This window comes from Lycium ferocissimum, chromosome 1 (assembly GCF_029784015.1).
Source record: "Lycium ferocissimum isolate CSIRO_LF1 chromosome 1, AGI_CSIRO_Lferr_CH_V1, whole genome shotgun sequence".
In the NCBI taxonomy this organism is placed as follows: Eukaryota; Viridiplantae; Streptophyta; class Magnoliopsida; order Solanales; family Solanaceae; genus Lycium; species Lycium ferocissimum.
The window spans coordinates 73647719-73660570 of NC_081342.1; the positions used below are offsets into that span (position 1 = coordinate 73647719).

A 12852-nucleotide genomic window follows, 5' to 3' on the forward strand; every position below is an offset into this window, starting at 1 on the left:
ACAAAGTGAAGCTTTATTCATTTAATAATCTAATATCGTGTGAAATGAGAGGCTACCAAACACTTTGGGGGATCACATTTGTGTGGTCAGAACTTTTTTTCTGTGCAAAACAGAAAAAGCAAGAAAGAATTAAGGAACAACAAAAGAAATCGTGGGCATTGTCTGGACCGTGGAAGTCACACGATATGCATCGACTATCAGTGCTAACACTGAACCAAGAGCATCACCTAGCTGATTAATAACGTGAAATTCATGGTGCTACTCAGTATCCAAACTCTTCCTTATTCATGCCCAACTCTCAATTATCACCACACCTTTAATTATCACTCTCAACGTCAAAGCCAAAGCCAAAGCCGATGTCTGAAAGGTAACGTTATCCGATGTGGGATAGCGGAGCCATCAGGGGAACCGGCACCGTTAGGACAGAAGACAAAGTACAATGATGGACTGTTTGAGAAGGGATTCATGACACTTTTCGCACGCAAGATGGAGAAGTTTGGTGCGAGTAAAAAAGGGCCTGATGATGAAATGGAGAAGAAGAAGGGTTGGTTTGATTATGACTACGATAGTTTTGTGGACGTGTCGAGGAAAGTAATGCAAGGGAGGTCAAGAATTCAGCAGCAGCAAGTGGTTCGTGAGGTCCTCATGTCTATGCTTCCTCCTGGTGCTCCTGCTCAGGTACTAGTTTCATTTCTTCTTCCAATTAGTTTCACAAGTCACACATATTACTCCAGCAGTCCCAAAATCATAGAGGTTTATATATTGGAGAAATAGACAAGCAGGGCAGTCCAGTGCAATATGGTGTTAGTAGGGTCTTGGAAAGGCCCTAGGCTACAACATTGAAGTGTGCAAAATATAACTAACACACAGACTTCACTGGGGATCGAACCCAGAATCTCTGGTTTCGTAGACCAGCGCCTTATCCATTGGGCCATGAAGTCTTCACAATATCGGTATATAGTAGTACTAATTTTATCTATAGGATTATAATTAACTATATATAGCACTAGTACTGTATATATGATGCAGGCTGTGATTTGTCTAGGGTTGAATGTAATAGGTTCATATAACAAATTCTGATCGGTTTAGAATGAGACGTAATTGATTGATTGGTTATAAATTCTAATCAATATGTATAGGTTTCAAAATATTGGCATATTGCTTAGTTTACTGGAATACTTCTGCCGTCTTACTAAAAGAAAGTGTAAAAAATTCTTTTTTTATTTTATTTTAACATTTTTGACCATTTAGTGCTTTCCGAAGTAATGGTAGTTGATTTCCTAAAATATATAGTAATAGGTTTATGACAAATTTGTTGGGCTAAAACAATTAAATATTTTAATCTAATGTGATATTGTCGGCTTTGATTCAGGTCTATATGGTTTTCCGTAAAAGGCTTAAGAATATCATTATATATACATAGCTTATTTTTCCTTCTAGCTATGAAACGAGACTTTGTTCGCACATCCAACAAAACTTTAATTGGCTTAGAACTGAGAGGTAATTGATTGATTGTTTATGATAATAGCGTGCAAAAGTATAATGTCATGTATTATAGCTTCTTGATTTAATTTTCCAAATATTTGGGCATGATGACGAGGAATAAAAACATAGGAAGTGTAAATGCAAAAGTGCAATTTAAAAAAAAAAAAAAAAAAAAGGAAAATATCGACTTTAAAGAAGTTTCATCTCATCTATAATTTTCAGGGAAAAAAAAAGGATTATCTTTGTAAAGTTGAATCGTTATATATTTTTTCGGGGGATTAAACCGGCATGTAATTTATTCATTTCCATTTACAATTTGAAAGGTTCATGAATCATGATGGGACTAAAATGTATGGTTAATTCATATGTATGTTGCAGTTTAGGAAATTGTTTCCACCAACGAAGTGGGCAGCAGAATTCAATGCCACTATTACTGTGCCTTTCTTCTTCTGGTTAGTTGGTCCTTCTGAGGTACATACATTAATCAAACCACTCTCATGATTTTCTAAGATTTGGTTTTGAAAACTGTCTATAATTAAAAAGCATTACTGTTTATATTTTGAAGTTCTATAATTACTAGCTTATCGTGACTAACTTTAATTATGTGCATTTCATCAATAGGTTGTGGAAGTGGAGGTTGGTGGGGTGAAGCAGAAAAGTGGAGTTCACATAAAAAAATGCAGGTAAGATATTCATCCCATGATTATAAGGGGTAAAGTTTTTGTGACTTTATGTTATACTCTTGAATAAAATTCAGCTACTTTAATGTAACAAAAATAATTCTGGGACTTACTATTATAACTACTTTAATATGACAAAAAGTATTTTGTTTTATCTGGAAGGTATTTGGAGAACAGTGGTTGTGTAGGAATGTGTGTGAACATGTGCAAAATACCAACACAAGACTTCTTCACAAACGAATTTGGACTTCCATTAACAATGAATCCAAGTAGGTGCCCAGCTTGAATTGTACTACTAATTTGTGTGTCAGGAACATGATTATTTTTTTGTGTAAAACTATCATTCATATATTGTTCAACTTCGACTATGTAGATTTTGAAGATATGAGTTGTGAAATGATTTACGGACAATTACCACCTCCATTTGAAGAAGATCCTGTGTCCACACAACCTTGTTATGCGAACATATGTAAGTTCCCAAACTTAATTTGACTTTGGACTCAAATTAAGATTGCCAAGTTACTAACAAATACGTTTTGTATCTGTGCAGGCACCATTGCAAATCCCAGCTCAACTGTCTGTCCTAAACTCAGCGCTAATTAGGTGGATATGAGCTTGCTCAATTATGCGATGGGGAAAATTTAGTATAGCACATATCTATTTGCATTCTAGTCCAATATACGTACCATACGAAAGTATATATGTTGTAAATTATGTAGTTACATGTACACTTCTTTTGTTATTCTTTTGTAATTATCTCATCTGACTCGTACTGATCATCTTGTAACTATAAATAAATACACAAGTGTTGAGAGTATAACATAAAAGTAAAAGAGTAACAATATTACAAAGATGACAAGAATATAGTAATATTGAGAGCAAGAGAGAGCTGTTTTATTATTTTCTAAGTGTATCAAACATGAATTTCGATACTTCTATTTATAGGACTACATTTGATCTGTCCAAATTCAACCCAAACTGCCAGTTCGCCGCTACTACATATGGTCACCACTTTTGTTCTTTTCCAATTTTGAAAATAAAAGGTTGCAAAACTTTTAGGATCATTCTAAAAAGGAAAAGAGTGCAATAAAAGGTGTGTTGGAAATTCTAATTTGTCATCCATAGCTACTAATACAATTCCCCTCTTGACCGTGGAATTTGAACGGGTGACGCACTTGGAAAATAAAAATATTTTTTCTCCTCAGACGCTCAACTAACTAAACCAAACATAACCGCATTGCCCAATTCTGCAAATTCCTCGACAGATTTCGTCTCATTTCCTTTTATAGCATCTCTATTTCCTTACAGAGTTTCCTTTCTCAAATCTTGAAGGAGAAGTACATTGTGTCTCTTCTCTTTCTTAACGTACACTACACAAATAAACAAACAAAACCAGTATGTAAATATCAAGAAAAAAACGAACCTTTGCTTATATAGTCTGATCCAAAAATGTCGCTTCCCAATTTCTCCCTTCTCTTATTTCTTTTATTTGTCACGTCACTTTTTTATTCATGTTCTCTTGGTGAAATCAGATCGTCCGAGGTTCGTTCTGATGATCGTCCGATTATACCATTCGACGAATTCGGCTTCACACATCGTGGCAGGTTAGAACTCAATGTTTCAAAAATCTCCCTTGGTGTCCCTAGCAACCCTGCAAACCTTGATCTCTCCAAAGTTGGTTTTTTTCTCTGTACTCGCGACACGTGGATGCATGTTCTTGAACAAATTGAGGATGCCGAAATCACGTGTGCACTCCAATCTGATGTTGTCAAGCTAGTCTACACGTTCGATAAACTTCGTGAAAATTCCTCTTTCGACACACTTTTTGTCGAAACGGATGCTGACCAGTACTCTCTTGTGTTTGCTAATTGTTGTCCACAGTTAAAAGTTACCATGACCGTTCGATCCGCCATGTATAATCTTGATGCCAAATCAGGAAATAGAGACTATCTCTCTGCTGGCAAGGCTATTTTGCCTAGGATTTATTTCATCTTTTCGCTTGTTTATTTCTGCTTAGCCATTTTTTGGATATTTGTGTTGTTTAAGAAGCGATTAACAATTCACGCGATACATTTCTTCATGCTCGCGGTTATCATATTGAAAGCCCTGAATTTGCTGTGCGAGGCAGAGGATAAATCTTATATCAAGCGAACGGGTAGTGCTCATGGATGGGATGTTCTGTTCTATATTTTCAGTTTTTTGAAAGGGATTATGTTGTTCACGTTGATCGTGTTGATAGGGACCGGTTGGTCATTTCTCAAACCTTATTTGCAGGATAAGGAAAAGAAAGTTTTAATGATTGTGATACCACTTCAAGTTGTAGCAAATATAGCGCAAATTGTGATTGATGAGAATGGACCTTACGGAGATGAATGGGTGACGTGGAAACAGGTGTTTTTGCTCGTTGACGTGATTTGTTGTTGCGCGGTTCTTTTCCCTATTGTTTGGTCGATTAAGAATTTGCGCGAGGCTGCTAAATCTGATGGGAAAGCTGCTGTGAATTTGATGAAATTGACGCTTTTTAGGCAGTACTATGTCGTGGTGATATGCTATATTTATTTTACGAGGGTTGTGGTTTATGCATTGGAGACGATTACATCGTATAGGTATCTTTGGACTAGTGTAGTGGCAGGGGAAGTAGCAACTCTGGCTTTTTATTTGTTTACTGGATATAAATTTAGGCCTGAGGTACACAATCCGTACTTTATGATTGATGATGAAGAGGAAGAGGCTGCCTCTGAGGCGTTAAAGTTTGGTGATGAGTTTGAATTGTAAACAGATTATTCTTGTGATTCCAGGATCTCATGATCAGTTTTGAAGTGGTCGAACTGATAGTGAACATTAAAGTGCACATCTTGTAGATCATTTTTACTTTGAAGTTTTGTTTAATTTCTTTGTTGTCAATCTTGTCTCTGTAATTGTATAACTTGAGCATGTCATATGATTTCTTGGACTAGCACTGTGTCTGGAAAAGAACAATTCTTCTGTGAATTAAAGTAGGCCTTTAAGATGCCGTCTATTAAACCTAAATCTTAATTTTGTTCTGGGTTTTGCATGTTAACTTCAAATGTGAAAGCCCAATTCTATACCATTTGAAGTTTGCTTATCTAATATTGGATCAAAATAAGTTTATAAATTATTTAGTATTTGTATCGAAAAATTAATCAGTTTTACCTAAGTATCAATATATTCTTTGTTTCTTCTATCACGTCCCAAACTTGGGGAGGCGTGTTATCACCCAGTGCCTTACTTGACCCCGAGCGTGCCACTCTCTGACTTATGAAACCTGAATACAATCAACAATCTAGGCCGACAAGGCCAACTTGCAAAGCAAACAATACCAATCTAGGCTAACAAGGCCGTACTCAGAATCATCTGTTGGTAACGGCTATCTCAACTAAAAGGGGAGCATCCCATATATATAGAAAATGGCCAAATGAGCTTGCTCCCTGAATACCCAGATTTGAAGTATGCACTGAAATACACGCGCCAACCAAAGATTTAACACGTGTATTTTTCATTTAAATCCGTTTTTATTAATTTTTCCCTAATTCTTCTCAATTTCAGAGCTCCAAATTGAAGAAAAAATAGAAACCCATCATTCAAAGGCTACCAAAAATCAACAAAGTATTGGTTCATTGAAAACCAAAGATTAGTATGAAATTCTTCTTACCCAGAAAGAAGAAAACTTTGCACTAGCTTTAATTAAAAAAAGAAAATCGCCGGAGTTGAAAAGGAAAATGGTGGAGGTCGCCGGATTATTCCACTTTTTAAATTTCTTTTTCTTTCCTTTCTCTTCCACCTGTGCTTCTTTAGAGCATGTTACAATGTCCTTCCTTACTTCAAGATCTGATTTTTTTCATAGCAATTAGTGTAGAGTTTCGTCTAGTGTTACTCAATGTTAGAACCCGTAATTTTGTGCATTGGAGCAATCTGGATTAATTATGATAAGTTAAGGACAAAACTATTTCGAGATGCAAAGTTGAGATTCTTGACCTTTGATTTTATTTTGAGATATTAGTTGTGCGTGAATTTATTGATATGGAACAATTAGGAAAATTTGGGGCCAAAAGTGATAAAAATTGGAAGATGAAAATCATCCAAAATTTCCATGGTTGGCCCACACAAATGGTGTTCAATTTTAATTGGGACAACACATTAATGTGGGCCAAGGGACCTTGACCAAGTCTTGCACTAGATAAAGATGACCATTAGTTCTTTTTCTCTCATTTCACACTTAGACAAAAAAAAAAGAAAGTTGAAGACCTCTCCAAAGGAGGCTCACGGCCTCAACCCCAAAAAAAATCACCTCCCCTTCCAAGCCTTCAAAAATTAATTTCTTGGTGTTAACCCATTATTTTGAGGTCCCTAAGTAGAGTGGAAACATCGTTGGAGCGATCAACCTATTAATTTTTCATCTTTTGGAAACCCTAGCCTATTGTGGAGTAAAGGAGAAAGGTAAGAATTTCTCTTGTTTTATGGGTTATAAATGTTTTATGCTTATTGTAGTATGTTAATATGGATGAATATCATGAAATAGTGTATTGGAAGTGGGTTGTGTGCTTGAGGAGCTAGCCGTGTAAATGGGTGTTGTTGTGTTGTGATTGAAATCATGAATTAATGCTTAGTTAGTTGATTATGATCATTGTAAGGTGAAGAACAATTGAGAATCATCCATATATGTATTTGTTTAGTGTTGATCGAAATGGGTCACATTATATGGCAATGAACGAATGAACGTCGCTTAATGTTCTAATCGTCGTCGCTATGAATCTTATGTTGGAAATGAATGTTTGTTGACTCAAAATGATGTTGTTAAGGTTGCGGACTGTTTTTGGAGGTTATTGTATATTTAATGTAATTGGTATATCGATGAGATAGCATTGTTAGAATGTAAATTGTGGATACAAATCATGATTTGAAAATGAAGAAAAAAATTAAAGTGGTCGCTCTCGGTTTAAATTTTGTTTTCGAATTTGAATTGGAGAAAAATTTGGATTGTTGGAAATGTTGTATGAATTGCTTAGAATGTCCTTAAATATTGTTGGTAGGGGTTCGGGTTAGTATGTGAATGTATAAGCGTCGATTGTGGCTTGAAGGTAAGTCGTCGAATTGGATTTATGTAAGTTGTTGAATAATGGAAAAGAAAGCTATTGTTGTTGTATTGCTTTCCGGATTGGTTGTTGATGTTGCTAGGTTGGTTATTGTTGTTGTTGTTGATTATTTTGGCCGAGTTGAATTCTCGGGGTAGCCTATTTACAGGGGAAATGCTGCCCAAATTTCTGTAGAATTAAGGGCGAATTTGGAATTTAAGGCCTAAAAGTCATTAGCTAATGTTTGGCATTTTATGGCTTATTTTTAGATCGTGGGCAGCCCGAATCATAATTTGGATTAGCTTGAGTTTGGATCATTTTGGAGAGCGTTTGAGGTATGTGAAGAAACCTTTCTTTTTGGCATGCCTTAGTTAAAGTAGGCTATGATACGAGCCTTTAGGAAACTCTATTCTCGCAATCCGAGCTTGTCTATGATTCACATTTGTTCCCTTGGTATTCTTGTGCTAATATGCCATAACTTTGATCCTTATATCCTTGGAATTCACAAGTTGCAAAGGTTATGTAAAAGCTGAATATTTTTTGGAAAGAAATTATTCTTTAACGATTCTAAAACTACAAGCGCCCATAACTTTCTCAGAAAAGCTCGGAATGCTTTGAAACTTTCGTAGGAGTTTGTATGATATAGAATGAGTATGTTTTTCATAGGCGGGCTCAGTTCGGGTCTATACTCGTCCGTGGGTCTCGCGACGCCCTTTTATGTGAATTCGATAACTTTGAAACAAAAAGTAATTATTATGGTTCCGATTTCGAATATGACTATTTTACTTATCTTTTGGATTTATGATAATGATTTTATGCATATGATTACTCACTACTCCGCTCGTGCCTATTATGATATCGTTCGCCGGTTCCCGGGCCGGTTCTGTTGTCGTGCGCATTATGATACATTCCGGTGTTATGCTGTGATTATGGTTCACCGAGCTCCTCGCCCGAGGGCCGGGTTTCACTTATGTTTGGCGTTATGCTGTGTTGTGATGTGTGACGGGGATTCGGAGATTTGAAACTTTACGGTGTTATGCTTTGTGTTATGGCGCCATCGACAGGCGGGCGACCATATTTCCTGTGCCCTATGCATGACTTATATTTTGAAGTAACATTTTGATATTTTGGAAACGCATTTACTTTCTGTACCTCTATTTCGATTTGATCTCAGATTGTTCATTACATTTTCTGCTTTGCATACTCAGTACATATTTCGTACGGCCCATTTCTTTCCGGGGGGGCGCGTTTCATGCCCGCGGTACGGACGCACGGTTTGGTGATCCACCGGTTTAGGACACCTTCTTCTTTATTTGGAGTGCTCACTTTTCGAGCTTATATTTTTGGTATATATTCGTCCGTTGCATTATGTATATTTGTTCATAGGCACGGCGGGGCCACCGTCCCGTCATATGATTACTGTCGTCCGCGAGAGGTCTCGTGGACATGGTTGTGGGTTGTGCCTACTTTTGTACGGTTGTGTTTGTGTACGTTGTGTTTGGGCGATCCCATTCGCCGCGGCGGCCGGTCCGCATATGTATATATATGTTGTGTTGGTGGCCCTGTGTGGCCTTGTTGGTATTTTACGCGCGCGAGGTTATTTTGGATAGTCGGTAAAACAAAGGAAACTCTGAAACTTGGAATACAGCCTTGTCGGCTTCTGTTATATACTTGAATGCGTTGATATAATTTGAGATAGCGTTTGATAGATGTGTTTGGGTGCCCAGATCGGGCACTAGTCATGGCCTACGGGGTTGGGTCGTGACACTCAAATTTGCAAGTTTGTTTTTGGGTTTTCATGATATGAAGTTTTCTTATCTAGCTAAATTCTTGATTTGATTCCTATTTTGTTTAATGTTGGCATTTAGATTGATGGATCGTTCAAATCCCGTGTCCTCCTTTTTCCTCAATGTTCATCCCATTTGTTGTTCTAAAAAATGCACAAAACCTGGAAAGAAAAATCCCCAATCCCCAAGAAAAATGTGAACTCCCGTATCCTGTTTTCTTGGATTTTGATTTCTGATGATTTTGATCTTTTCTGAATATGATCCTGAATTTTCTTGTTTTGATCTTATTTGCTTTATGAGAAAAAATGGAGTTTGCCCATGGAAATTTTTCCGGCAACCAAAATCCGATGACTTGTTGAATAGAAGAAGAAAGAAGAGAAAATATTTAAAATCAAAAAATTAAATAAAAATACTTACAAAAATAAAGTTTTAATAATCTATTTTTGTCTCTTACTCTCTTTGCCACCTCAACATTTAGGGAGCAAGATATTCCACTTTTAAAATACTCAAGGGGTAATAGGACCCCCCGTAAAGGTTTGGTGTGTAGTTGGGATTTCGATCAAACGTTGGGGGCTCGTTTGGCCATTTTCTCTCTCTCTCTCTCTCTATATATATACATACAACTATGCGGACCGACAAGGCCATCATGAGTATCTACAAACAACAAAACCAAAATGAACATATACAAGGGCCAACAAGGCCGCCATACTGATATACATAATATACAGGACTCGTCTATAGGCCTCTAGAGAGAACATAACTGTACTGTGGCCGGGACAGGGCCCCAGCCTGCTCGCCCATCTGTCTGTATATACAAAAAAGACTCCAAAATCTGAACTTGATAACTCCGGATGAGATGGAGCTTACCAATCACGCTGATACACGACACAAGCTACTGGGGAGGTCTCTTGGTCTGTCTGTCAGAACCTGCAGGCATAAAAGTTATAGATTGCTCATCTGATTTTATGTATTCTCTTTGCTACATCGACATATGGTTTCTTGGAATTTAATGGGATTTATACTTTGAGGGTAGATCCTAACTGTCAATAACAAAGGCTTTTCCTAAGGCCATGCTTATGTTTGTTGCTCAGCTAAATCAGAAGGCCAGATTTAGATGCAATATGGTGCTCTTCTCTTGATGTTAACTAGTATTAGATGATGCTACTGGTTATGATTGAATATTGTGTATCCTGCAAGTGATGGATATGAACTTGAAAACATACTTTTGAAATGTGGAAATCGAAGTGATTTTAACCTGTTTGGACAATATATGGTTAAAGTTTAAAAGGAGTCTTTGGACACGTCCTTTAATTGTATTATACCTTGCTACTCTAAGCTTGCATCAGTCAAAACATTCTAATAGCCTTATAAGTTTATGGGAACCTTAGAATAAAATAATAGCGGGGGCAATGTTTCAAGACCTTGAAACGCCCAAAAGAAGCGATGTTAGTCATTACAAAGCAATGTTTTTCAGTCACTAGGCCATTTGTGATGGGCATGCCAGCTTTCAAGTCAATCGGAGTTTGTCGGCCGAATCCAGAAAAACTGTGACTATTTTGTGACCCAAAAACGCCCAAAAAGCAGCCTCCGTCATGATGAAGCAACGAGTATTGGTCTCCAGACCATTTAAGATGGACCTGTAATGCATATTGCTCACCAAGCCATTTCGGATGGTCCAATCAAGTTTGGGTCCAAATGGAGTCGGTCGACAAAAGCCGCAAGATTCATGGGCTAGCACACACGAAAAGCTAATGAGATTCAAAATTCTTATTTCATGACCCAAAACTCCAAAAAAGTGATGTGTGTCATGATGAAACGAGTATTAGTTCCCATGCCATTTAAGATGGACCCACAAACTGTTGGTCCAAATGGGTCGGTCGTAAAAAGTTCGCAAGATCCATAGGCTAAAGCTAATAAGATTTCAAATTCCTGTTTGATGACCTACAATATAAAAAAAAACGATGTCAGTCGTGAAGAAGCAACGAGTATTGGTACCAGGCCGTTTCAGATGGACCAGGCAAGTTTGAGTCCAAATAGAGTCGATCAAAATTTTTTGGCAAGATCCATGGACTAACACATATAAAAGCTAAGGTGATCCCGAAATCCTATTTCATGATCCACCAAGTAACGTGTGTCATGATGAAGTAACGAGTATTGGTCCCTAGATCGTTTAAGATAGACCCACAAAGTTTGGGTCCAAACAGAGTAGCTAGAAAAAATTCCGCCAGATTCATGGGCTAACACATACGAAAAACTGAAGTGATCTTGAATTACTATTTCATGACTTCTAACTGGCGTCAGTCATGATGCAGAAATGCATATTGGTCGCCAAACCGTTTTAGATAGCCCAACCAAGTTTGGGTCCAAATGGAGTTGGTCGGAAAAAAAAGCAGCAAGATCCATGGGCTCACACACATGAAAAGCTTAAGAGATTCCAAATTTTTGTTTCATGACCTCAAAATGCCAAAAAGCAGTGTGTTATGATGGAACAACGAGTATTAGTCCCCAGGCCATTTAAGATGGACCCACCAATTTTGGATCCAAACGGAGCCGATCGAAAAAAATCTGCTAGATCCATGGGCTAACACACACGAAAAGCTAATGAGATTCGAATTTCCTATTTCGTGGCCCTGAAATACCAAAAAAAGCGACGTCGGACTATTTCGTGACTTCTAAATGGCGTCAGTCATGATGCAGCAATGCGTATTGGTCACCAAGCCGTTTCGGATGGTCCAACCAAGTTTGGGTCCAAATGGAGTCGGTCGAAAAAAAGCCGCAAGATCCATGGGTTAACACATACGAAAATATAATGAGATTCAGAATTCTTTTTTCATGACCCAAAAATGCCAAAAAAGCGGTGTGTTTCATGACGAAACAACGAGTATAAGTTCCTATGTTGTTTAAGATGGACCTACATGGCTTGTGGTTTCAAACGGGTCGGTCGTAAAAAGTTCGCAAGATCTATAGGCTAACACACACGAAAAGCTAATAAGATTCCAAATTCCTGCTTCTTGACCGTAATACCAAAAAAAAAAAAAAAAAAGCGACGTCGGTCATGACAAAGCAACGTGTATTGGACACTATGTTGTTTCAGATGAACCAGGAAAGTTTGGGTCCAAACAGAGTCATTCGAAAAAATTGGTAAGATTCATGGACTAACTCATACGAAAAGCTGAGGTGATCCCTAATTTCTATTTCATGACCCACCAAGTAACGTGTTGCTATACCCTATTTTAACCGGAGTCAAAATAGTTTACCACATCCCGATAATTCCGGGGTTATTTAAAGTACAGGAGTCGCCACCTAATTATTTACGGTGAATTAGGGCACCTAAAATTTATTAAAGTCATTCTAGAGTTAACTTTAAAAGTCTGCGAAACTTGAGATTCTAGGTACGGGTTCAACTAACCTAGAGGGAAGGTATTAGGCATCCTCTAAGTTCCATTAATAATGGTTAACCGACCGGACTTAAACTTAATTAGGCTAAGCATAAATATAGTATTCTTAAATGTTTGGAAATAACTTATAAATATTGCTAAAGTTTTAGAGGAAAAAAATGTAGTAAAGTTATCAAAAATAGAACTTGTAAAAATAATAATTTATATGAAAGAATTTAGTTCCGAATTGCGTGATACATAACGTTTTAAACATAATTGAAAATAACTCAAAAGGGGGAGGCCTTCGCTAATTCCGCTTTTAAGAGTACGGACGAAATGGAATTTTTCCTTTTTATCATATTTATACCTAGCGAAAATGTACTTGTTTGATTTAAACTCGGAGAGTTATTTATAAAATGTATTTGAATTC

General features: G+C 37.2%; 2 protein-coding genes and 1 non-coding gene across 3 annotated transcripts; 2 read left to right on the plus strand and 1 right to left on the minus strand.

Moving 5' to 3' along the window:
- The first annotated feature begins 108 nt into the window (after nucleotides 1–108).
- On the plus strand, nucleotides 109–2937 carry LOC132060405 (beta-carotene isomerase D27, chloroplastic). Its single transcript, XM_059453450.1, has 6 exons — nucleotides 109–678; nucleotides 1864–1956; nucleotides 2107–2168; nucleotides 2328–2434; nucleotides 2539–2634; nucleotides 2716–2937. Exons 1-6 carry the CDS (start codon nucleotides 253–255, stop codon nucleotides 2766–2768), a joined length of 837 nt encoding a protein of 278 aa, XP_059309433.1. The 5' UTR covers nucleotides 109–252; the 3' UTR covers nucleotides 2769–2937.
- TRNAR-ACG (transfer RNA arginine (anticodon ACG)) lies at nucleotides 869–941 on the minus strand. Its single transcript has one exon. It is a non-coding gene; the product is annotated as a tRNA-Arg (tRNA).
- Nucleotides 2938–3168: 231 nt separating the features above from the next.
- Nucleotides 3169–5189, plus strand: LOC132060394 (protein CANDIDATE G-PROTEIN COUPLED RECEPTOR 7-like). The gene has a single exon (XM_059453442.1). The coding sequence runs from the start codon at nucleotides 3615–3617 to the stop codon at nucleotides 4938–4940; it is 1326 nt and encodes a 441-aa protein (XP_059309425.1). The 5' UTR covers nucleotides 3169–3614; the 3' UTR covers nucleotides 4941–5189.
- The last annotated feature ends 7663 nt before the right edge of the window (nucleotides 5190–12852 follow it).